Here is a 26,111-nt window from a genome sequence, read left to right as displayed (position 1 = left end):
TCAGAACCTATTTACATCATTCCCCTCCTACAGAACTACTGTTTGGCTACATGTAATTTACATCGCCAAGTTTGGTTTCTCAATTTAATTTAATCTACTTCAGTTAATCTCCTATTCCTCATTAACTTCACAGGAAAATAAGCAGCCTTTATACAGTATAAGTTCAACATGTGTAAAATCTACAGATTTGGTGATGCAGAAAGGGTATGCAGAGTATGCCTTAAAAATATAACGTGCAAAAAAACAGTCTATTGTGATATTGCAGTTATTTCATATCATGGATCTTTGTCGCATATTAGGTAATACTCCCTGTGCTGTATTTACTGCAGTTCAGTCTTTTACCATGTTACACTGGAGTGTCGTGCTTCACATTTTCTTCTTTTTCATGGGAAAGATTTTGAGTACATCTCTTCTTTCTGAGTAAAGATGACTGTAGGTAAAATACATACCTAACAGAGAAGGAAGTGACATGAGTAAGTGACATGATAAATCATTTCTCTAGAAAGAACTATGATTTTAAAATACAGTCAGAGCACTGCCTGGATTTTAGAGACAAGACACTTGCAAAGGAGATTTAACGATGTGTCCAGATTTTATGCAGAGAGGGCAGTAAATCAAACTTCTCTATGCTACCATTTTTTAATGTCAGGAATTTTCTTCCTCCTGTAGGATAGCTCTCTCTACCTCTCTAAAATTTCACACTTATCTTTCCTCACATGTGTCTTTCTTATGTCTGAGATCTGCTATTTTCTAGAGATAATCATTATCTTGGAGATTTGTGAAGGTTAGAGTTGTGGAAACTAAAATTTAACGATAGAAGGTTTTTGCCTCCCAGTTCCCTAGAATACAAGTTAATTGTTCAGATTTTTTCAACTGTAAGTTTTCTACTCCATAACTTTTTCTACAGTCTTTAATATCTATTTTCATTTGCCTGCTAGGAAGTGCTAAGCATGTAAGGCCAAAAAAAAAAAAAAGAGAGAGATATAAATAGAAAAATCAGAAGTAGCCAGACTTCTTTTCTTCATACATAATGCAGTTATATTTTCTGCTAGTAAAACCGTTCTTGTTCATGCAATGAAACAGTGATATATTTGATTTCCGATGCCCTGTTAAAAAGCATAAATTCCAGAGGCTTTTCTAACAAGATCTAATTCATCCTGTCAGGCTCCCTCTTTGGTCTGTCCCGTGTTTTCCAACTTAACTACTAAGATAGACGGCAGCACAAACCAAAAAGTACCCGGAAAAAGGCAAAAACAAAACAAAAAACCACTTACCTATAAAGAGCATCATAAGATAGGTTTTCAGCACATATGGGAAATAGATGGATAAGTCAAAGGGCAGCTTGGTGGAATAAGTGCCAAATGATTCAAAATAAGGCAGCGACTGATAGATGGCAAATGCTGTTTAAAAAAAAAAAATCATAAAGATTTTCCTCATGTTGTTACAGGATGTATATATATGTCTCCATAGCTGAAGGGTATTATGATTATGATAATGACTGCCGCTGAATCTTTCACCTAACATATCATCAAAATCTGCAAGACTGTTACAGCAGTGTGACTTGCTGAATTTTGTCCATTGTACACTTTATCATGGCTATAGAGAGAGTTTCTAAAAATGGTATCTCCATATACTTCTATCCCACTAGCCACCAAGAGGGGTGATACACAAGTGAAGTTAGAAAATGCTGCATCTATTTTCCCCTTGGAGTTTCACAACACATTAACCTCGTAGGGATTCTGAGAAGTTCTGCAATAAAGAAACTGGTTTCACCCAACATTTCCTCAATCCAACTGCCCTTGGAAGATCATCTTCCTCTCCAAGCCCTAGTAATACTTAATAAAAATTCTGAAGACATCTGTGAAAAATGCCAGCCTGAATTATTTTGAAGGAAGAGTCTGGTGTCAGAGAGAGATGGAGGTCCTATGAAATTATACTCCATGTACAGATGTTTGATAACATTTCATGGCATAACATGATAATAAAATGTACTATATTATCTGAGTATGCTGGATGAAGGGTACATGGGAATGATGTACTAATTTTGCAATTTCTTGTGAGTCTAAAGTAATTTCAAAATAAAAAGTGTTTAAAGAGAGAATAAGAGAATGGTAAGAGTATTGGGAAAATAGATGACCAGAGATGCTCATTCCCAGATTGTCTCAGAAAGAAGGGAAAGTTTCAGATGAAAATAAAAATAACATAGATTAGGTATAATTCTGAGGGAAAAGGGCTAGAACCTACCAGAGATTCCACAGGAAGAAGCTATAGCGGAGAACAAGGAAGAGGAAGATTATCAATAGAGACCAGCCCTCCAGAAACCTGGAGCCCCCTGGAAAGGGTAAGTGGGGGTTTTGTTTCTCCTCCCCTCCCACCTCTGGAAGTCAGCTGCCTCCCAAGCTGCTGGAAAGCTTTTCTACCCTCATGAGCCCAAAAGCTGCTGTCAAAAGTGAACTGGGAGCTTCAAAAGAATCACCAGGCTGCCAGCCCCCTTGGGTCACTGCCCATCACCACAGACCCCAGCAGACATGGTGGGCACCATACTGCTTCTCCCTCCATCGTGTGACTGTGTCCTCCCCAGGGAGCTTCAGCCCTTCGTTTTTGTGCTGCTTATTTCCACACAAACATTTCCAAACTCCAGCCCAGATTGCAGTGGCCACTGGGACCCATGGGTCCCAGGGGATCTGTGTGATCTCAGATCTTGGACATTCTAGGTAGGTTACCTTACAGGTAAAGGGACAAAGATGACCAGCTGGTCCGCTCTCCTCCATTCAGATGCTTTTCCTCCCACCGACCTCCTGCCCCCTGCTGCTGAGTGGCACATGTCCTCCAGGAGACAACTGACTCAGACTCTCAGGAGCAGCCGCTTCCCCCTTTGTTGGCATGTCCACTATTTCAAGGCTCCTGCAGGATGTGGGGTTTACACCTTTCCTAGTAGGGACCTGCAGTGGACCAGGTGGTGCTCTGACTGAGTCCCCACCCACCAGCCCTCCCTAGCTGGCCTGGCTGCTGAGCAGAGCAGGATGCACCCAGAAGCAGAGGGATATTAAACTTGCCCGAGTGCTCCAGGGACAGCTCAGGACCACCACACTTCTCCGTGGCACAGTCAGGGATTGAACCTAGGGGAGCAGGGGATAGACCTGCAGGCTGGATCCCATTCCCCCAGGACTCAATCATGTTGCTTGGGACACAAAGGAGAGATCTGTTAACCAGTATCTGGAGGCAAGGGAGCCCCTGTGGGCAGAACTGAAAGAGTGCAGCGTGGGTTCCCACAGCAGTGCACTCACAGAGCACCCCACCCCGAAAAGCCACACTTAGGGTCCAGGGTGGAGTTTGGACAGAGAAGCTCCCAGCCCCACTGCTGGGGAACTCAGTTAGTTTGAGGCCATGCCTGTGGGTCAGATGCTGAAAGGAAACCTTGGGGTAAGAGTAGAGAGAGGAAAGCAAAACCCATTCCCACCAGCTAGACCAGGCATCCTCCCATGGGCCTCCCATCCTCCCATGCAGCCCACCTAGGACATTTATCCGGCCCACCAGCTGTTTTTGCCACTGCTGCCTGTCCTGCTTAGTAGCCGACTTGTCCTGGGGCCTGCAGTCCGGCCCTCCAACGGTCTGAGGGACAGTGAACTGGCCCCCTGTTTAATAAGTTTGAGGACCCCTGACTAAGAATTCCAGATGGCAGTTCCCCTACAAACAGACTTTCCGGCCTGGTGCGACTGCTTCTGTGCCTCTCTAGTGGCTTTACTGAGTGGCCTGAGAGCTCACCCTGGACCCCTGCCAAGACCACTCTTGTGCCTGCCTTTGTGGAGCCTGAAGGCGCGCTCCCCCAATTCATCCCTGGCCAGTCTCACTCCTCCACTTCTCACTCCTCCACTCTTCTCTGTTGTGATGGAAAATAAGTCCCCTGGGAGATCCAGGGCCCCACCCACCATCTGGGCCATTTGAGTGCTTCTCCTGAGGGATGCAAGCTGGTCACAGGTACCAAAACACGACACTCCAGCTGGCTCTTTCTGGCAAGGGCCACCTACTGGCAAGTGTCTTACCGAGAGAGGACAACGTGTACAGCATATAACAGCACTTACTGATTCAGTCATACAAGACGTGGCTGATTCCTGCCCACAAGCATCACCAACTGTTTCAGAAATTGTATTTGGCATAATTCATGCTGTTAAGAAGACCACAGGGCTGGGGAAAGAGACAGAACTTCAAAGTCCTCCATCTCCCTTTGCCGACAAAAGACAGGGAGTCTGCTTACACACATAGCATACCACCACTACGGCCGTGAATAACTGAGAAAACCACCACGCTAAGGGTATCTATAACCACCACACTAAGGCTGAGACAGAAGAATCATTGCTTGAGCCCAAGAGTTTGAGGTTGCTGTTGAGTTATGATGCCAGGACACTTGACTGAGGGCAACAAAGTGAGACTCTATCTCAAAAATAGTAATAATTAATAGGACTTGATTAAGTTAAAAATCTTTTGTACAGAAAAGGAAATAATCAACAGAGCAAAGAGACAACCTACAGAATGGGAGAAAATATTTGCAAACCATACATCTGACAAAGGGTTAATGTCCGGGATCTACAAAGAACTCAGATAAGAACCCAACCAACCCCATTAAAAAGTGGGCAGAAAAGATGAACAGACACTTTTCAAAAGAAGATAGACAAATGACCGACACACATGAAAAAATGCTCCACATCACTTATCACCAGGGAAATGCAAATTAAAACTATCCCAATAAGATGGCTAGAGTTATAAAGTCTAAAAACAATAGGAACAATAAGAGACTTATCCTAAAGTATCTTAAAATTGGAAAATCAAAGACCACATGTATTCTCAAAAACTTGGAACTAACTATTGGATACACCTGGGCACAGAGAGATGTAAAGGTCACTGAAAATCAAGAAGGGGAGCAGGGGGGAGAGGGGAGGAAAAAACCTGCCTAACAGTTTCAATGAGCACCATTCACACTCATGGCCCTGACTTCAGCATCATGAAAGCTATCCGTGGAACAAAAACATCTGTACCCCCCTTGATAGTTTGAAATAAGACTAAATCTGAAACAATTATGGGAACATGCTAAGATACGATGAAGCTGGTGGGAAATACATGGAACTTAATATATTCTTTTCCTATTTCTATGCAGTCAGTTGATATACATAATAAACATTTTTCAAAGACAAAAATAAAAAGTGAAACACGGAAGAAAAGGCAGGAGCCTACAACTGGGAGAGCCAGACCAAGCAGGGTTATGAGGGGCCTCAGGCAGCATCTGTGTTTGACACCAAACATACGGTCAGAGGTTAACACAGGCTACACCCCCAATTTCTAGCATTTTATAACTAGTTGATGTGGTTATTTATTTGAACTTTGTTTTTGTCTTACATTTAGCAGACAGGAAATCGTAATTATTAAAAGTAAACAAAGTTATAATATTAACTTCATAAAAGTTGTGAATATTAAGAGTTATTAAAAGTTAAATAGGTTCCCTTAACTGCATATTTTTATACTATGGGGCATCTGAAATATATAGAAACTGTAATGTAAAGATAAAACTACAGTCATGCAGATTCCACCACCTGAAATTAATCATTATGGACGTTTTATCATGTAGGCTTCTAGACTTTCTCTTTCTTTTCATATACCTTACATTATAATTACAAGAGAAAGTTTATGCATGTAATAAAAGAATGTGAGTTATATATCAGTTATATACCATCAGGAGCATGGCTTCCCTCAAAGGAAAGCTTAGAGTTATGTAATAATAAGAATGGAAAACTTTCTATTCATTTACTCATCTCTTATTGTTAGGAAGGGATTAGTTATATTTCCACTATATTCCTTTAGATTTTCTTTTATGTTTTAAATTTTATTTTTATTAAATATAATTTTAAATTTAATATTATATGCATTTATGGGGGTACAATGTGATGTTCTGATTTACATATACAATGGGGAAGGATAATATTAAGCTAATTAATATTCATATCACCTCACTTATCATTTTTAGGGTAAGACATTTGAAAGTTACCCTTAGCTATTTTGAAATAAACATTAAGTACAGTCACCCCACTGTACAATAGATCTCAACAATTTATTTCTTTTGTCTAACTTAAACTTTGCACTCTTTGACCGATAATCTCCCCATTTCTTTTAGTTGTTCTTCAAAGTACTTTCATTTGATATACCAAAGGAATGCACTCAATAAATGTTTCAATGAGAGAAGGATTTTATTCTTAAAGACTGGGCAATCAGTTTTTTATGGTTTTCAAGGAGATTATTCTCTAAACTCTCTTGGCACAGTCTACTTCAACATTTTATAATTCTTCCTTTTGAAAAGGAATTTAAAAGTTCTATCTACTATGATTCACTGTGCCTTAAGCTCCTTTGCTCTGGTTATCAAGAGATAGAAAACATGTGCTTTTAGTTTACATATTGGCTTTATTATACTTTATGCTTATTGCCAATGTCACCATCATTTTATGTTAAGTCTGTTTCCTTATGTTTTCCCTTAGTTATCTTTTTATTATTTATTTATGTATGTATTTTATTATTTTTAGAGACACAGTCTGACTTTGTCACTTTTGGTAGAGTGCTGTGGCATCACAGCTCACAGCAACCTCTGGCTCTTGGGCTTAGGTGATTCTCTTAGCCTCAGACTCCCAAGTAGCTGGGACCACAGGCGCCCATCACAACGCCTGGCTATTTTTTTGTTTCAGTTTGGCCAGGGCCGGATTTGAATGCACCTCCCTTGATATATGGGGCTAGTGTCCTACTCACTGAGCCAGAGGCACCGCCCTTCCCTTAGTTATCTTAGCCTGATTTCTTTTTCTTTTTCTTTATTTATGTAGTTTTGGGCCAGGGCTGGGTTTGAACCCACCACCTCCGGCATATGGGGCCGGCACCCTACTCCTTTGAGCCATAGGCGCTGCCTTAGCCTGATTTCTTAATTTTTTTATGCCTTTAGTTTTCAAAAAATTTAATCATGTCTTTCAGGAAACTCCCCACCAGTCTGCCAAATCCATTGCAGAAGGAAGCATATATTCCCCAAATATTCTCAACCTCTTTGCAAATTGATGATTTTAATTATTTGGTTGTAAGTTACAGGTTTATATTTAGGCTATACGATCAACCTACTTTATGTCATATTCAATAATTCATCCAGTGTTAGTTGAGCATGTATACTGGTGCCTAGCTGAAAGGAAGGAAGCAAAGCAGCAGAGACAAACGTCCCTGAATCCTCACGGAGGTTAAGGTCTAGTCAGTGTCTAATTATCACTGAAATAAGCCATATGAAAAAGAGAGTCATGATGCTATACCTGAGGGAATTCACTTACTTGAGGAAGTCAGGGAAAAGGACATATGGAAGATGGTAAGTGGGAAAGCTAGTCTAGGAAACTGAATTTCTGTGCATTAAAAGTAGAAAAAAATCATACAGTGTCTAAATGTTAAACCCCTCTTCGGTGCGAAAACAGAGAAGTTAAGTGAGTTATCCCAAAACTCAATACTGTGAGTTAATGAAGGACTCAGATGCCCTTGTTTCCCATCCAGATTTTCTCTACTGTGTAGAGCAGCTTCCCCCTCCAACTTGGTTCTTTCCACAAGAAAACTAGGCCAGGAAGGATACATTTATTGAGCTAAATAGTAGCAAAAATGGTCATTTAATGGTCAAAACAATTAGAGAACCATTATAACTAGATGGCTTTGGTCAATAAGCTATGCGGCAAGCTGCTCTTTTCTTACCTTCAGCAAGAACACACAGAGGATAAATCAGCATCCACAGTGTTTGACTGAGCCACGTCAGTAAGGTGTAGGATATTCCTATGACTGACAACATGCTGTAAGTGTACCTGAAAGGAGACCAGACGCTCATGAACATCATTGGCCACTGATTTCTGGGAAATAACAGAAGACGAAACATATTTAAATACAGATATAAAATAGGAAAATGTGCAAATTATATACTTTATTTTCTGTAATTTAAACAAGGATAGAGGTAAAAATGGAAGGAAGGGGACCCTGTCAGTCTAGCTTGTCTTGTAGGTAAATCGCACATAATTACAGAGCTGAAGAGAGCAAAGATGTAACTCTTACCCCCTGTCCAAGAAGTTAGTTACGAATCTCCTTGATTGGTAACTTCAATTTCATTAAAAAGCCAAGCCCATTTTATGGAGCAAGACAGCTAGATTTTTCAAGACAGATACATTTGTAAATATCTCAGAATGAATTTACAAATAAAAATGTAACTTCCGAATCTTTAGTTGGCATTCCTCTGCTTCTAGTTGAGCCATTTTATATGATTAGTTAAAGAACTAGCCTTGAGAGGAGCTTATTTTGGGTACAGTAGCTTTAAACCTACCACTGTGATATAAGAAGAGGTTGACATCATTTTTATTCCTTTAAATAGGCCAGTGGATCACAGGCTTCAGCATACATAAGAATCACCCAGATGGCTTGTTAAAGTACATATTCTGGGGCCCAACCTCAGGGTTTCTGATTCACTGAGTCTAGGGTTGAGCCTGAGAGTCTGTATTACAAGTGTCAGGAGATGCTAATGCCACTGATTGAGGGGCCACACTGTGAGAACCACTGCTAGAGGCAATAAATACATATGGCAAAATAAAACAACCCCCCAAACCTTGAAAATATGAATGGAGAAAAGTAAATCTTTCTCTCATTCCAAGACCTGAAGCCCACTCCTGATCAAGGCTAGTTTCTTTAGTGTTCTTTCAGAAATGTTTTTGCCTGGGTATATTGATGTATATTCTCATTATATATAATTATACCAACTGTGCAGACCTTTACTAAATATGCCACATTATCAGACTTTCGGATCGTTACCAATCTATGTGAAAAAATGGTATCTCATTATCTTTCTCTTACAAAAGAACAGGTATCTTTTCATGTTTAAAAGCCACTTTTGAGGAAGTCCAACTTATTTTCTCTTTTGTTGCTTGTGTTTTTGGTATCATACCTAAGAATCCATGGCTAAATCCAGAGTCATCAAAAATTTACCCCTACCTTTTCCTCTAATAGTTTTATTATAGTTTTAGGTCTTATGTGTAAGTTAAGGACCCAGTTTCACTCTTTTAAATGTGGATATCCAGTTGTCCCTGCATCATTTGATGAAAAGACTGTTCTTTCTCCCATGGAATGATCTTGGCAATCATTTTGAAAACTAACCAAAAATGTGAGTGTTTATCCCTGGGCTACCAATTCTATTTCATGCTTTGTCCTTATGCCAGTACCACACTCATGATTATCATTGCTTTATAGTAAGTTTTTAAATTGGAAAGAGTGAGTCCTTTACTAAGTTCTTCTTTTTCAAGAATGTTTTGGCTATTCTTGGTTCCTTGAGTTTCCATCTGAGTTTTTGGATTAGCTTCTCAATTTCTGCAAAGAAGTCAGCTAGATTTCTAATAGGGATTGCATTGAATGAGTATTGTTGTCTTAACAATAGTAAGCCTCCAACCCATGTGGGATGTCTTCTGATTTGTTATGATCTTTAATTTTTTTCAACAGTGTTTTGAATTTTAAGTATCCAAGTTGCATTTTTTATTAAGTTTATTCCTAAGTACTTTATTCTTTTTGATGCTTTTACAAGCAGAATTTTTATTTCATTTTAGGATAGTTCACTGCAAATACATACATATGTAATTGAAAATATATATTGATGTTATATTCTATAATCTTTCTAAACTTAGTTCTATGATTTTTTTAAGTGGATTCCTTATTTTTTATAAGAAAGAGATAGTTTTAATTTTCACAGTCTGGATAGCTTTTATAGTTTTTTGTTTTTTGCTTTTGTTCTGCCTAATTGCCATGCAGAGAACTTCCAATACAATTTGGAAACAGAGGGCAAGAGTGTACACCCTTACTCATCTTGGGCAGAAAGCATCAGTCTTTCATTGTTAAATGCCATGTCAGCTATGGACTTATCATAAATGCCTTTATCTGCTTGAGGAAGTTCCCTGGTCTTTTATTTGAAAAATGCCATTTTAGGATAGGTTGGGAAAATAATTCTATAGCCCCATTCCATTTTACAGAGGGGGAAAAGAGAATTTCAAAAAGGTTAGGTGCCCAGGAATTTCACTCCTAAGTATAAGGGAAATGAAAACATATGCACAGAAAAGCTTGTACCTAGACGTTCATAGAAGAATTCTTCATGGCCAAAAAGTGGAAACAACTCAAATGCCCAATGATTGATGAATGGATAAGTAAAAAGTGGTACATCAATACAACAGAATAGTCAGCCCAAAAGAAGCAAGGCAAGTACTAATTAATACATGCTACAACATGGAAGAGCCCTGAAAATATGATAGTAAGTATAAGCAGCCTGTCACAGAGGACCACATTCTTATGATCCATTTACATGAAATTTCCCGAATAGGCAAATCTATAGAGATAATATTTGGGTGGCTACCAGGCCTGGGGGAGGGAGAGAATGGGAATTGATGGCTAATGAGTATGGGATTTCTTTTGGAGGTGATGAAAATGTTCTTAGATTAGGTAGTGGCGTTGGTTTCACATTTATTTGAATTTACTAAAACCTACAAATTTTATATCTTAAGAAGATAAACTTTATGGCACATAAATCATCTCTTAATGAAGATGTTATTAAACTTAAAAAGATTAAGTGATTTGTCTAAAATCATTTAGCAGGTAAGTAGTGGACGTGGGTTTATCAAGAAGATAGATCGTCCACTTCTATGTCCAAAAGTCTTCCCATGACAGCATGCTACCACTTTCAATGCAAAATTTGTTTTGTTCCCTTATTGGTTTATTGAGCTGATTTGAGACTGAATAAATGCTGAAAGAGTCAGATGTTCTCAAGAATAGTATCCTGGAAAACTGTAGTCTCAAATAAAACACAATGAATTTTATGAATTCAAAATCAAAATCCTATGAATTTTATAGTCCCAAGTTATAAAAGTCTACGAAGTGTGCCATAAGTCTATAAAATTAGCAATTAAAAATGAGAAATATCTAATTTTTATATACAAAGTCATTTGAATTCAACAAAATATTTTATTATAATTAATTTAGGATTCAACCTATAGACACATTTTAATCCAGATAAATTATCAACAAAAATGAATTTACCTGCTAAAAACTGAGTTCTTTTGTTACATAGTCACATTCAGATCTTTCAAGTGGGAGGGCCAGCTGTCATTTGTGAACGCCACCTTAGCAATTAGGATAGCTCCTCAAAGTGAGGTGTATTAGGGGCTCACTCAGCAAAGGGGACTGTTTCATACCACTACTGGTAAAGATGAGACCAGGTATCTCTCACTGCAAAGTTTTGGAATTAGAGGATGCTAAAGACTACCTAGGGCAAGGGCTCCCTTCTAGGGAAGGACTTCAGTTAGTCATTTGAACCTACCAGAATTGAGTACAAAAAGAATATAGAATTGAATGTTTTTTAGCCTCGAGATGAGGCCCTAAATTTAAAATATTCCTGAATTCACAGAAACTAACTTTCTAAATTCTGACCATGATGTGATAAAAGTCCTGCTTTGCTTATTAAAGTAACGTACTGCAGCACTCGTAAGGAATGCCTTTCATTAGCAAACAGCTGTGAGGGTTATTCCAACTTGGTGTTATGCCAAGCCTTCTGCTGGAAACCCGAATGCACTGATTTGCTCTTGTAATACCATGGTAGGTTTTCATTATCTTTGATATGCCCATTAAGGAAAGCACTAAAAATACATTTCTGTATCAAGATAAAATAATTTGAAAAGGGATATGTTTTTCTCTCTCATTCAGAACAACCAAAGTTAAGCAGCTATTACTGGTTTCACTGTAGAAAGAAACTTGGCCTTGTTTTAAGAGATTATTTTTTTTTCTTACCTAACCATATCCAATAGATTCCAAAAGATGAATAAAACACACACCACGTATTTTTCTTGGAGTTCCTCTTGACTGGTGATCACCACAAAAAGGATGATAATTCTCTCTGTGAGCTAGTAAAGAAAGAGCAAAGTCAAAAGTTAGGATCACCTGTTAGGCCATGGAGGTAATTTTCTAGTTTTAAAAACCAGATCTTTTGAAAGTACACGATAGCTGGAAATATGTATACTAAACTGTGAAAGATGACTGTGTCTGAGGTAGGAAGGTTACGGGTGAATTTCACGTCCTCCTTTTGTTTTTCTGTGCTTTCCAAATTATAAATAATGAATGAAAAGATAACACGTATTTGATCTGAATCAAGATATTTCCCTTTCTCATGCCACATGCACACACTTCTATTAAAGCTGTTATTGAGTGGCCTCTGTGTGTTAGTCGCTATAATGTAAACATAGTCCTTGCTCCAGAGATGGCAGCAGTGATGAGAGTGATGGCTGCAGAATGATAACCAGTGCAGTGTGTGCTATGTATGAGAACACAGGTGAGGGAGATACTGTCTGCCTGGAGAAAGAATGCAGAGAGACACGTCGGTTGGTGACAGGTCAGTTGGATCTCAAAAGATGGAAAAGAGTTTGCCAGGTAGATTGCATCTGAGAAAGGGCATCTTTGCAAAGGGAACAGCCTAAACAAAGAGGCAGAGGTGCAAAAATGTAGGGGTTCTTGGGGAGTAACAAGAACCACTGGGGGGAATAGAGTGAAAGGAGCTTAGAAAAGAATAATAGATGAAATTGAAAATACGTTTGGGGCTGGGTTGTAAAGGGTTTTGAATGATAGGCTGAGAAATTTTGCTTCCACCCAATACAGAAACTATATATATATATGTATTTTTTTTGGTAGGGGAGTAATATAATCCTAATACTCATAAGCTAGTAGAAAATGCAAAGAATTCAACATATTCTTGGAATATCTATTCCAAGTCAGTAAGCACTTACAAATTATTGAAAATTCACATATTTTTGGCCTAGCTCCAATTATCAGCCTCACAAAAAATACATTCCTTTTCCCAACCTAATGTGCCTTCTTATAGTAATATATTTTGTACATTCTGCATTTGGGGGGGGATTTAGTAGAAGATTTTACTTTGTTTTCAGTGGTCAAAGGGAAATGTATTTGAGATTGAAGGAGCATTAAAGGGGAGATTAGTTTATATTTTTCAGTAGTTGGCTTTATTTTAAAAGCAGATCAAGGAGAAAAGACTAGAATAACCTGTGACTTAGAATCATAGGCTGTTGGTCCTGAAAAATCATCTCATGCAGAGAAATCCAGAATTTGTCAACAATTGGCCCCATGATCATAAATCCACATGTATAAGCTATATCAGTGTGTTTATGACTACAGTGGTGTGAGTCAAGAGGATCCTTGCTTGGCTAAGGGGAATTAGATATGATTCAAATCTTGGTCAATTTATGGAAGCTATCTACATAGCTGTTTTCCTTTTGTTAGTCTTTCGTTATCATACATGTAATGCCCTAGTTCTTTTAATTCAAGTATATTTATATAATGAATTCTACCAAACTACAACTGTAAGTACTAAATGATCCAACCTTGTAATAACATCTGCAGCCTTCAGATACAAGATCTTAGCAGCAAATGAGTACTTAGGCACTATCTAATCTTACATTTGATCAGTGCCTGATAATTATGAAAATATTCTAGTTTTTGCTAAAAATCTCGGGCAATGCATGCACATGAATTCATGCATACAACTCAGGTATTTACTTACACGGCTAGCTACTAAAAAATCAAGACACCTCTTGGTAAAATGATTGCTAGAGTCCCTTCTACATAAAAAACAAACAAACAAAAAAACCCACTTTGATATTAACCTAACCTCATCTTTTTACAAATAAAGAATTTGGGAACCAGAGAAGTTAAATGACTTGCCCAAACTAATGGCAGACCTGGAAAACATATATAGCCTAAGTGTCCTGGTTTCCAGAGTTGTGAGCTATCTGTGATGTCAGGCTGCCCCTTAATTGATGAGGACAGAAGGGAAAATCTAAAAGGGAGAGAAAGACTGGAGAGGCATGATGAAACTCAGCCTACTGAAAATCATCACTTATGGGTACGTGGCATGTTAGTGATGGAATCCCAGTTTTATAGAGAGCAGCAATCAATGTGTCCCCCAAAACACAAACCACAGCACACATACATACATGTGAAGACTCCCCTATATACAGTGTCAATCTACTTAGTTAATAAATCATCTGACAGTTATTTAACTCTAACTTGACTAATCAATGGCAATGCCATGGGAGAATTTAGATGGAGATGTTCTTTAAGTTGGTAAAAGCCAGTATTTATTGGTTACTTTGTGCCAGGTTCTACCCATATACCATCTCATTTAATCTCCACACTGCCTCTAAGAAGTAGGTGCTATTATTTATTATTATCTGCTGTTGCCAAAAGACATGCATTTTACTAAGTGAAAATGACTTTGCCTATAGGTCTGGAATCAAAACCTAGACAAAGTGATTCCACCCCTAAAATATTAAGACTTTGTCTCCTTTGTTAATTGATGGGTTAATCTAGAGCCTAACATCCAGTCTCTTTTTTAAAAAAGCTTCTCTTTAAAAATTAAGCCTTAAAACAAGAGCCTCTTTGATTTTCTAAATCAATTCCAGAACAATTTTTAGGAAAGACTTTTAAAATTTATTAATTTTCTTTACTATGATCATCTGACCAATTATTTAGAGTTTTATACTAGGAAAAAATTAGAAATTTGTCATTGTTTCAACCCAAGTGCCCATCAACACATGAATGGATTAATAATCTGTGGTATATATATACCATGGAATACTATTCAACTGTAAAAAATGATGGAGACTTTACATCATTTGTATTGACCTGAATGGAGCTGAAGAACATTCTACTCAGTAAAGTATCACAAGAATAAAAAAGCAAGTATGCAGTGGACTCAATTCTAATATGAAACCAGTAGACAAACAAATACATGTCCACATAAGAGAAAAACACAATTCAACCCACATAGGGGGAGGGAAAAGGAAGGAGGGAGATTGGGGTGCTCTCAACTAACAGGCACAATTTAGGGATATATGGTACACCTTCTGGGTGAGGGACACAACTCAACTTGGACTTTCCTCCAACAAATGCAATCTATGTAACTTAATCCTCTCTACCCTCATATTAACCTAAAATAAGGACTAATTATTAGTGAATTATCTTGTAATGTTTAGTATAACTTTAACAGGTAGAACAAAATGTATGGTAAAAGTCCTATAACTTAGGTAAATTAAATATAGTATGTTCTACTCAAAAGTATGGTAACTATAAAATAAAAATACTTTACATTCTATTTGGGAATCCTAAACTCCAGGTTAAACAATGACTGAAACCAAACTGTTACTTTATAAATGAGAGTTACTGCTTTATAAAAAATATCGAAGCTATGAAAGGGGTAAAATGATAATTCAACTATAAGGAAAATGTCTAGAATCTTAAAATTAGTGTTACCTTGAATGACTACTATTTTCCTTTCTTTTTATTTTTTTGCAGTTTTTGGCTGGGGCTGGGATTGAACCCGCCACCTCCGGCATATGGGGCCAGCACCCTACTCCTTTGAGCCACAGGCACCGCCCTCCTTTCTTTTCTTTTTTTTTTTTTATATATGTTTGTTAAATTTTTTATTTTATTTCAGATGAATTTGAGGGCACAATTAGGTTACGATGTTTGCATTTGTGATGTCCCTGCTATAGTTGCGCCCCTCACCTGGGAGCTGTGCCAATTAGGTGACAGCACTACAATCCTCCTCCCTCCGCCCCTTTGTGTCTTCCCAACTACTATTTTCTTAAAATGATAACTAAATTATTTCAATCTTGTGAACTTTTCTGAGAACTTCAGAAAAATATATATTCTGATTACTTTCTTCCATAATGCAACAGCATTTAAATAATTCTATTTTTGGTTTGTTTACTCATCATTCAATAGTGAGATACTGAGTACACTATTCTGGGTCTCCGGGAATATGCAAAGTATAAACAAGTCCCTGCCTTCCCGGTATTTACATTTTACTTGGTGAAACAGATAGTAAACAAACGTAGCATAATAGCTGAGAACTCAGGAGCTACACAGTTTAAAGTTTTGCTATTACATTCAAAACCTATGTAACCTTGCATAATTTAATTAGTATCTATTATTACATAGTAATTATTATATACTGGATAAGGTTGTTGTGAAGATTAAGTAAATTAATACATGTAAAAGACTTGGAAAAGTGTTTGGCACATAGAAAGCCATAAATAAATATAAGCTATTATTAATAATGAATATATAAATATTATTTAATGTAGTGATATTTATAGGAAAATATTTTTCTACATAGATAATAAAGGCTATCATGAACAAAATCAATATCAGTATCTGAAAAATTACACCCTGTAAGTGTAGTTTTCTGCTTATCACACTGAAGAACTACATGGATCAGATGCAAAAAGAAAAAAAGAAAAAGAAAGAAAGAAAAATTGAAAATGTTGCCTACAGAGTGAACTGAGAATGTGATTCATTCCCAGGAGGCTTCAAAATTTGGAAACTAATACAGCTCAACACTATTTGGTAGTTTTATCTCTCATAATATAAGCCTGTTCCCAAGTCCAAAGTGAAAAGTCTATAATTTGTGGAAAGTCTTAAGATTTTTTACTCTAGCAATGCAAACAAGCCCTTGCTTCACATTTAAAGTAAACAAACAAATAAATAAATAAAGTAAAATATTATAAAATTAGGGTAAAACCTGTCTGTTTTCCTAAAAATGTATAGGAATTATCTTCCCCTTTAGGAATTCCTTCATATATCTCTCTTGAGAGGCTTTGACTGTGAAATCTCTGATTTTTGGCAAGCAGATCTCTGCTTGCCCTTATCAGAAATAGAAGGTGTTAGTGGTAAATATAGAAATGCTTTATGTGATTTGAGCTGATAAATGAAATTTTTGGTAGCGAAAATAATTTGGGGTAATGATTCCTAGTGTTTTGATTTATGAACTTTAAAAGTTGGGTAAAATGTAAAATTAATACATGTGCAGTAGTATACATTATGCTGCAGAAGGATGTGAAATTGAGCCATTTTAATACAGTTGTAAGTGAAATTTTTGCATTTTAGCATTTCTTAAAAGGTGATAAAGTGTTTTACTTGTAGGGTTTCCTACAAGGAATATCAGTCTAATATTATGATAAAAAAGGTTCGTTTTTGACTATTTCCCCCTCTCTTTGAATTGAAACATCCTAAAGCTGTATCAATAAAAATCCTTTTCTCAGGCTTTGTACAAGCAAAGTCCAAACAAAGCTTTTCAAAATCAGTCTTTCAGGGTCAGTAGTAGTATTCGGTTGTTAGGATTAAATCTACTAAATAATCAACTAATTTTCCCTTTTGACACTTTTTTTTCTGAGCTAAATATGCAAGGTCATTTTGGGAGGATTTGGAGAGGAGACATGGCTAGTTTTTACATTATTGTTTCTTATATGCTTCTTTTTGATCTTTTTAAAATTCTCATTAAAAATTAGAAATATCAAAAGTTTACTATATGTCCTTAGTTTTTGTATTTTATTTATTTACATATTTTTTGAGACAGAGCCTCATTATGGCACCCTTGGTAGAGTGCAGTGGCATCACAGCTCACAGCAACCTCAAACTCTTAGGCTTAAGCAATTCTCTTGCCTCAGCCTCTCAAGTAGCTGGGACTACAGCTGCCCGCCACAACACCCAGCTATTTTTTGTTGCAGTTGTCATTGCTGTTTAGCTGGTAGGTTTGAACCCTCCAGCCTCAGTATATGTGGCTGGCGCTGTAACCATTATGCTATGGTGCTGAGCCTACATAGTTTTTATAAATGGCTATTTATAATAGCATTTTGGCCTTTTCCTTTAAGTGTGTAAAAAATAAAATATATAGCTGTCTGTTAAAGTATTGTCCTTTAGTCAGTGAGTTTTTTTTTTCCTTTAGCAATTTTGTGAAATTTTAAATGTTCATAATGGCTTTTCCCTAGGGGTCAAAATAGAGATGTGCGTGTGAAACATTTAAAAATGCACAGGAAACAAAAGCAGAAGAAACAGAAACACAGCACAGGAAAAAAAAATCTACCCACACCACTACCTATTACATGAATTACTAACTAATTGATCAACTAGCTAATCAGTTCCTACTCTGGGTTAGAATTAGTTACCTAGATATCACATTTTGGAAAACTGGTTCCCAGAAGGAGATTTTAGTTGTGGCTAGGCAATCCTTTGAAGGTAGTGTCAAAATCACACCACAATTGAGTGAACATGGTTTTTGGTCTACTTAAAGGCAGTTGGACAGAACATTTCAAGATACTGTAGACAGTCAGCTATGACTACTGTGTAAGTAACTCAGCCACTCTCTTAGCTACATACGGTTTCTTCATTTAAAAATGGGGAAACAGGAAAACCAAGAATGATTACACAACCTGAGAGTTTTCTTTCTTTATTTTAAAACAGAAGCCTCAGAGTCATCGCATAATGAGGGAATTCTAATTGTCTGTAGAACTTTAATAAAGGAAGGAGAAGAAAATGAAACTTTGGACACCCAGCAGGTTTTTGACGCTTTTTCCAACACCATTTCCATTTGGAGAACTATGGAAAGGAAGTAAGTGAATAAAAGAAAAAGAGGGAATATAAAATCTCAAATGAAACAAATAAAAACAAAAATTGATAAAAATCAGCCTAGGATAAGATGGTAATTGTCTTCCTAAATATGGTGGTCCTGACATTTTACCTCTCCAATGACTAAAGACTAAAATCATTTAAGTTCCATTAACAGTAGACCTTGAAAACTCACCTTTGAATAAAAAGTATTAATGTATACTTGCCATTATTTTTTAAATTACCAAACCAAGATCTGGTTATTTGATTACAGTAATCGTATTTCTATAACCCATTAAAATTTTAGTTATCAGTGACTAAAATCATACATATTCTAGAATTTCTGGAACTCCAAGAAACTAGATTTCTGTTAGATAGTAATTTCTATTATTAAGCAAGCCTAGATATTTTGTAAAGCATATATTTGGGGCACATTTTCTAGGCATATTCAAGGTACTCAGTGAGTTTTCCTTCTTACAAAGTTACGTGTTATCACTGGGTACATTCCTTACATTGACAATAACTAAAATAATACTACTCTTAATTTTGAAAATATTTTACCATGAAACTAGTATTAATCAAATTAGCCTAAAAATGTGAAAAGTCCTTTTCAATAAAATATACCAAAAGTAAACATGACTTGCATTTTTAGATGAAATTGATCATATTCCAAGCAAAATACAGTAAGTTGATCACCCAAGGGACTGTCACAAACTGGTCAACATACGTGTTTTGCTGTATACAATGTCCCATGTACATATATAATGCACACTCATATGTTTTTCCCAAACTTTTAGGAAAAAAAAATCTTTTATTTTTTCTAATTCAAATTTTTATTTGCTTACATTTAGATACTTGCTTTTTGTAAAGGAATTTTGTAAAAATATCAGCCGGATTGTTGGCTCCCTCCTAAAGTGTATGAAGAGAAATACATTGCCCTTTGTTGGCCAAAAATGCTTTTGGAGCAAGTTCGTCATAAGTTCAACAAAGCCAGTTACTGTATTCCCAGGCATTCTTTTGCATATAAATATTGTTATAGCTTTCTAGAGTTACACTTTTAATATACAGGCATAACTAAAAGAATTAAAAAACATTTATTTAGATACAGAACTGGTACTACCCATGTATAATGTGGGTATTTTTCCTCAAAAATTTTGACAAAAAAGTGCATATCATCACAGCAAAATATGGTACTTCTTTTATCAGTGACTGAAGGCACTTGTATATTCCCTTTATGGCTTTTTTACTCCCATAAATTCAAGAGACGCTACAAACAGAACAAATATGAAACAGATTCTATAACAACAACATGATTAAGACCTACCTGCAAAAATCTTGGCAGAAGATGATTTGATTCGATGCCAATATATATGTGTAACAACTCCAGAAGAGAAATGGATTGGCAAAGTCGCATCACAAGTCCAATAGCATAAAATGTGTCAACCATTGCGTCTGTGTCCCATGGGTTAAAAATATAGTTAATAAAAACTGTATCACAATCCCAGTCTATGCCACACTTGGATATAAAATAAAGATTACTCACTTCCTTTTTGATTCATTTAGTGTGAAAAATTCCTTAAATTAGCCATTATTATTGTTTTTTAGAGACAGAATCTCACTTTGTTGGCCTCGTAGAGTGCTGTGGGGTCACAGCTCACAGCAACCTCCAGCTCTTGGGCTTAGGTGATTCTCTTGCCTCAGCCTCCTGAGTAGCTGGGACTACAGGCACCCACCACAATACCCAGCTATTTTTTGGTTGTAGTTGTCATTGTTGTGTGGCAGCCCCTGGCCAAATTCAAACCTACCAGCTCTGGGGTATGTGGCTGGCACCTTAGCCACTTGAGCTACAGGTGCCACTAGGACAAATTAATAAACAAAGAACAACCTTGAAGTCCGCATAAAAGCAAAATATTAATAGCTGGGGGCAATGTATGGACCTGTAATCCCAGCTACTGAGGATGCTAAGTCAGGAGGATCCCTTGAGCCCAGGAATTCAAGGCTGTAATGTACTAAGGTAACACCTATGAATGACCGCGGTACTCTAGCCTGAGCAACATAGCAAAATGCTGTCTCTAAAAATGTTAAGAAAAAAAACTAAACTAAATAGAAAGATTTGTAAAGCTAAGTCTTTCTTTGTTTGTTTTTTTAGAGACAGAGTTTTACTTTGTCGCCCTCAGTAGAGTGCTGTGGCATCACAGCTCACAACACCTCCAGCTCTTGGGCTTAGGCGATTCTCTTGCCTCAGCCTCCCAAGTAGCTGAGACTAAAGGTGCCTGCCACAACGCCTGGCTATTTTTTCTTTGCAGTTTGGCTGGGGCCGGGTTCGAACCCGCCACCCTTGGCACATGGGGCCAGTGCCCTACCCACTGAGCCACAGGCACCACCCAGGCCACTAAATTATTAAGAATACAATTTAAAGAAAGCATTTCACATTGTAGTACACCTTAAATGCTTCTCTTCTAAAAAGGTAAAAAGTTGAGAAGGCAGGTATCACAGCCAAAGCTAGAGTATTTATTCCCTTAAATGAGATTATGAAGCAATTCCCATATAGAAGTAACTAACCATTTAGGGTCTAGACCACTTCAAGCGTAAATAAAGGTGAGCTTCTGAAAGAAAAAGTTGTGGTCACAGCTTTTCCACTGCCAAGAAAACAACAGTGATGAGAAATAAAAGATGACTTTAGAGAAGCTCTATGAAAGTGCCATTAATGAGGCTGTGATACAAGACAATCTGTAGCCAGCATTTGATTCCTACACATACTTGGTTAGTGCTTTTCTAGGTTTTGTTAGTTTTAAACTCTGGAACTTGGGCCTCTGACTTAGATTTCTGAAGTCTACACTACAAAGGGCTCAAATGAAATTTTGCACTTAGAAGGAGCTGGAATGGAAGGGGAACAAATGTTCCTCTACCTAGGATAAATTTGGTGCTTTAAATTTTAAAATGAAATCCTGCCAAGTTTAGAAACTTCTGGGGAAGATTCTCCTTTCTTTACTGCCTTCTCAGCAGCTCCATGATGTGGACGCTACCATCATCGCCTCCATTTCAGAGATGACTCCTGAAGTGCAGACAGTCCATGCTCTTATCCGCTGCCCTGCACTTGCTATACACGGCATCATCAATTACACTTCTCTGAGAAGGAAGAAGGCAGCAGGTGTTACAAAGTCGGGCTTCTGGATTAATCTATACATTGATTCAGGAATTATACTGACCTTCCACTTACTAGTTTTCAGTCTGCTTTCATATGAACCAGTTGTGCTTCTTTAAAAAGAACTATCTTCCATCATGATAACAGCAGGCTAATAATTAAGAAACACTGCTGACTGAGGCAACTTTTCTCACTGGGAAAACATGCAGCCTAACAGAGTTCATGGCTCATGTTGTGAGGGATCAGTATTATACAGTGTCAGCCAACTTCCAAGGCTTAGAAGGGATGGCTTTTTTCTAAAAATATAAAGGACATTTTCCCCATCACCTGTGTTTTCCTCTGCTTGAAGATTCTCAATGCTTATAGTTAAAATTCAAGCTTTAGGTTGAATTATCTTTGGATGTTCTTAACAAAGGCAAGATTTTATCTGCAGATTTTTCATAAGAAAAGGCGACCTAAGATAGCTTATAGTGCCTCAGAAGTAGATTAATTTCCTTATGATACAGAAGTCTGAAATGATGAGCACAGCATGACTTTTCCCAGATGTATTATACGTGTTTGTTTTTAGCTGAAGGCAGCAGTTGCTGAAATTGTCAAGTCACCCAACACTTGTAAACTGTGATGACACTTACCCACGTGGGGATGGGACACGAAAAGAATCTTATTTTGACAGTCATTTGGTGATTCACTATTTAAAATTTGAAATGCCATTTTAAAGGAGTATCTTTACTTTTTAGGAAACTGGAGGAAGTTTGTATCTGACACCATTAATGCCAACTCCCATTTAAGTGATTAGTCATCTCTACAAACTGCGTTATTTACATATTACTTTTTAAGGGGAACAAAGGGAGGCCTGTTTTTGTTTCTTCTTACTAATAGTCTCCAGTCACCCTAAATCTGAAGAATTAAAAAAAAAAAACCCACTGGAAGAATGTGATTAATTTCTGAATTCTCTGCACAAAATGTTATACTGGGATTCACATATTTCCTCAAAACACAACAAATCTGCTCAGTTTGGGTGCAGAACTAAAAGGAACCATGAAATGGCAACACCCCAGAGCCGTGTCCAAGTTTTCAGGGCAAACTGCCCATGCAGGGTAAAGCCAAGTCACTTTCTCTTATCTCATCCTCCTTCTTTTCCAAAAAAGGTTTTGGGTTTTGCAATAAGCAAGATGTATGGCTACTCACAAATATGTGTTTTAGGAAGCAAAGGCTGTCACGTAAGATCTGTAGAAGTTTAAAATTAATATAAGTAATGACTAGGTGAAAACAAAGATTCAAAGTTAAAAATTAAAAACTGCTTTGGAGTTTTACCTTTTCCAAAGGAAAAAAATCGGGCTGTCATATTTGTAAATATCCATGAGTGTCCACAGAACTGGATTAAGTAATAGATAAAAAGATAGGCATTCTTCCTGTACCTATAAATACAGAAAAAAATACCATTAAAAATGTCTTTTTTGATCATCCTTTCATCCTTGTACACATCTTTTCATGTACTGACCAACCTGAGCAAGCAGAAGAAAACTGTTCCATATCATAGTCCTTTATTTGGTTACATCCAAATCCACAGGAGATTTTGAAGGGACCCAGAGCACACACTTAATGCTAAAGTGAGCACAGGCGCTTCTCCACTTACAACTAGGTATGTCCAGATAAACCCATCATTAAGTTGAAAATGTTGTAGCTGAAATGCTTTTAATACACTTAACCTACTTAGTACCTCAGCTTTGCCCAGCCCACCTCAAATGTGCTCAGAACAGTCACTTCAGGCTGCAGTGGGAAGAACCGTCTGGCAACTCAGTACCCCCTGCAGTACCGGTTCTTTGCCCTCATGGTCTCCTGGCTCACTGGGAGCTGCTGCTTGCTGCCCAGCATCAGGAGAGTATCTTACTCTGGCCCAGACAAAGATTAAAACTAAAACTTTGACGTGTGATTTCTAATGAATGCACGTAACTTTCACCATCATAAAACTCAAAAAATTGTAAGTTGAACCATAAATCGTAGACCCTATATACTGAACTTGCTTACAATCAACTATAGTTCTTTTTCGAAATCCACTATCCATTTTCATCTTTGATAAAGTTCTAACCTTGCTATTCACCAAGGGATAAAAGAAGTCACTGCAAGGATAGCTTTGAATATGTTTGAAAAAACAAACAAACAAGACACCATGGGTGCAAGAGGGGTCGATGTGGTCAACATGTGTCCCAGCAGCCCAGCCTGCTGTGTGCAGAACTTGAGAGAGAACTAGCTGGGGGTGGGGGGCGTGCTGGGAACAATCCCCAAAGGAGGGCAATTCAGTAATTGGACACACCTGACTTTTGAATACATTATGTGATTGAGGTCAGTCTCTTGCCACTGCCTCCTATTATATTTGCAACGGCAGATAGTTCCCTTCATCAGACACACATAGAAAGCAGTTTGGTTGCTCAGGCCAGAAAAGGGAAGTCAAGCTGGGTTTTAAAATGTGTTGTGGGTTGCTGGGGAGATGACTAAGAGAAGATTGACAGATATATGGTTTAAGGGAGTTAGGAAAAGCATTGTTTGAAGTGCTCCCTGGGGGTTCAGAAGGGTGGAGGCAGTGGCCCTGCCAGGGTACAAGGTTCTCTCTTATCTGGGGACGTGAAACCTCTGGGAAACAAGGTTAAGAAGCTGGGGAGCAGACCCGATGTAGCTGGGTAATTTTATTTGAGCACCCCGAGGCCCCACATGACGAACTACTGAAGGGCTGAGAAGAGGAAAGCCTCCTTCACCCTGCATCAGAATCACCTGGCTTGTCGGCTGAACAGACCCGTCCCCAGGCCCTATCCCTGTGGCACTGAATCAGGTCCCTCGGAATCCACACCCGTGGGAGAAGTCTCCAGAGCTAGTAAACGTAAAAATCACTCGCTACACCGCGTCCGAGAAAGTCAAGGGGAGGGCTCCTGCAGGGGAGGAGGAAGGACTGGCAGAGGGCGCAGCAAAGAAGGGGGTGGCCACGCAGCCTGTCCTTCCCATTTCCTCGGCTGCAAAATGGGGGAAATACAGAACCTTCCTCCGAAGGTGGGGTAGAGAACTGGGTTTGCTATACCCATCCAGAGCTCCGAGGAGCCACGGCGCAGGGTTGGGTGCGCGGCACCGGCCAGAGCCCGGCTGCTGGGGGAGTCCGCGCCCGCGGCCGCCCCTCCCCGCACCCCTCCGCCGACCCTGGCCGAGCGCCCTACCTGGGCTGCAGCCAGGCGGGCAGCGCCACGCGCCCCATGGGCGGCCGCCGGGGCTTCCAGCGCGGTCCGGGAAGCAGCACCGGCCGCGCAGGCGGGAGGGGCCGCCCCGGCCGGGCGCGGAAGGGCGGGGCCGCGCTACACCCAGCACTTACTCAAAGGAAAAGCCCAGAGTCCCGCGAGGCGCAGGAGATGAAAGCCAAGTTCCTGAAGTTCCCGCTGCGCTGCGCAGCGCTGCTCGCGAACCGCCCGCCCGGCGCCCCCGTTCCCGAAGGGTTTTCCAACCTCTGGTTACAGGTTCCTAATGTTTGGATTGAGACCCTCTAGCAAGCCCTGTGGAAATTAATGCATCTGGGCGATTTCTCGGGCCTTCCAACTCTCTCAAAGCCTCTTGAGATGCGTGGACCCCAACGTGGGCGCCCTGCATAACCCACACCTGTGAGAGAGGTTCAGAAATAAGGCTGTGCTCAGACCTTCCCAGCACCTTTCTAGATAAGGAGCCTGATTCCTCCTGGATCAGGCATCCCTGTCCTCTAACCTCCTGGGGTCCTCTGAAGTTTTTCTTCACGCTGTGTTAATCACTCTAGCTTATGCCCAGCACCTTTTCTGCTAAAGCTAAAACGTTTTTCTGCTCTCAGGCCAATGGCATCGCTCACTGTCTCCACACTCCATCTCCTACTTTGCTGATAGGATCCAGACCACCTTCAGCTGCTTTGCCCTGTAAGGGAAACATCCCAAAACAAACACATAGAAACATCCCGGAAGTCGCTTGCAAGCGAGTGAGGCAAAAACACCCAGTTATTGGAGTTAGAAGTTAGTGCCCCCATTTTACCAAAAGGGGAGTTAAGTCTTCAGAAAGATGTTAAGTCACTTGCCCGCCGTCACACAGCTGATACATGGCAATATTAGAACTCCTAGGCAGAGGTCAGGCCACGCTTCCTTCCTCCTTGTGCACCCGCTGTGGCCACCTCTCACCTCCACCTTCCTCAGGCACCTTCTCCCAAGCCCCGCCCTCAGCCCGAGGTTAACCCCGCCCCTTCGCTCTCCAGTCCTCAGACTCGCTCCGCGGGTAGTTACCATCGCCTCTTCTGCACCTGCATTCTCTTTTCCACTGACTTTCGCCACAGATTAGGAATATAGTCAAGTCTCTCTTACCCTAGAATTAAACATTTGTTTCTTCCTGCTTCTCTCTTAATGTAAATTTCTTGTAATTTTCTGCCCATTTTTTCCCATAAACTTCTTTC

The 26,111-nt window shown here is 38.8% G+C and overlaps 1 protein-coding gene across 1 annotated transcript; it reads right to left on the bottom strand.

The window, feature by feature from the left end:
• Nucleotides 1–366: 366 nt before the first annotated feature.
• On the bottom strand, nt 367–24,908 carry HACD4 (3-hydroxyacyl-CoA dehydratase 4). The gene is made up of 7 exons (XM_003782859.3): nt 24,871–24,908; nt 22,982–23,085; nt 19,847–19,974; nt 11,857–11,969; nt 7,750–7,856; nt 1,275–1,400; nt 367–449 (listed from the first exon to the last, which is right to left on the bottom strand). Exons 1-7 carry the CDS (start codon nt 24,906–24,908, stop codon nt 367–369), a joined length of 699 nt encoding a protein of 232 aa, XP_003782907.1.
• Between the last annotated feature and the right edge of the window lie 1,203 nt (nt 24,909–26,111).

The sequence above is a fragment of the Otolemur garnettii genome, unplaced genomic scaffold (genome assembly GCF_000181295.1).
Source record: "Otolemur garnettii isolate 467f Iridium unplaced genomic scaffold, OtoGar3 scaffold00006, whole genome shotgun sequence".
Classification (NCBI taxonomy): Eukaryota; Metazoa; Chordata; class Mammalia; order Primates; family Galagidae; genus Otolemur; species Otolemur garnettii.
The sequence above is the reverse complement of the archived record's forward strand: the minus strand, read 5'-3'. Positions and strand labels throughout refer to the sequence as shown.

Coding starts and splice junctions, on each gene's coding strand:
- HACD4 (XM_003782859.3), bottom strand. CDS start 24,908: ATGGGGCGCGTGGCGCTGCCCGCCTGGCTGCAGCCCAG. Junction 23,086..24,870: donor CCCGCCTGGCTGCAGCCCAG/GTAGGGCGCTCG, acceptor CTGTATTTATAG/GTACAGGAAGAATGCCTATC. Junction 19,975..22,981: donor ATTTTTTTCCTTTGGAAAAG/GTAAAACTCCAA, acceptor CATGGGACACAG/ACGCAATGGTTGACACATTT.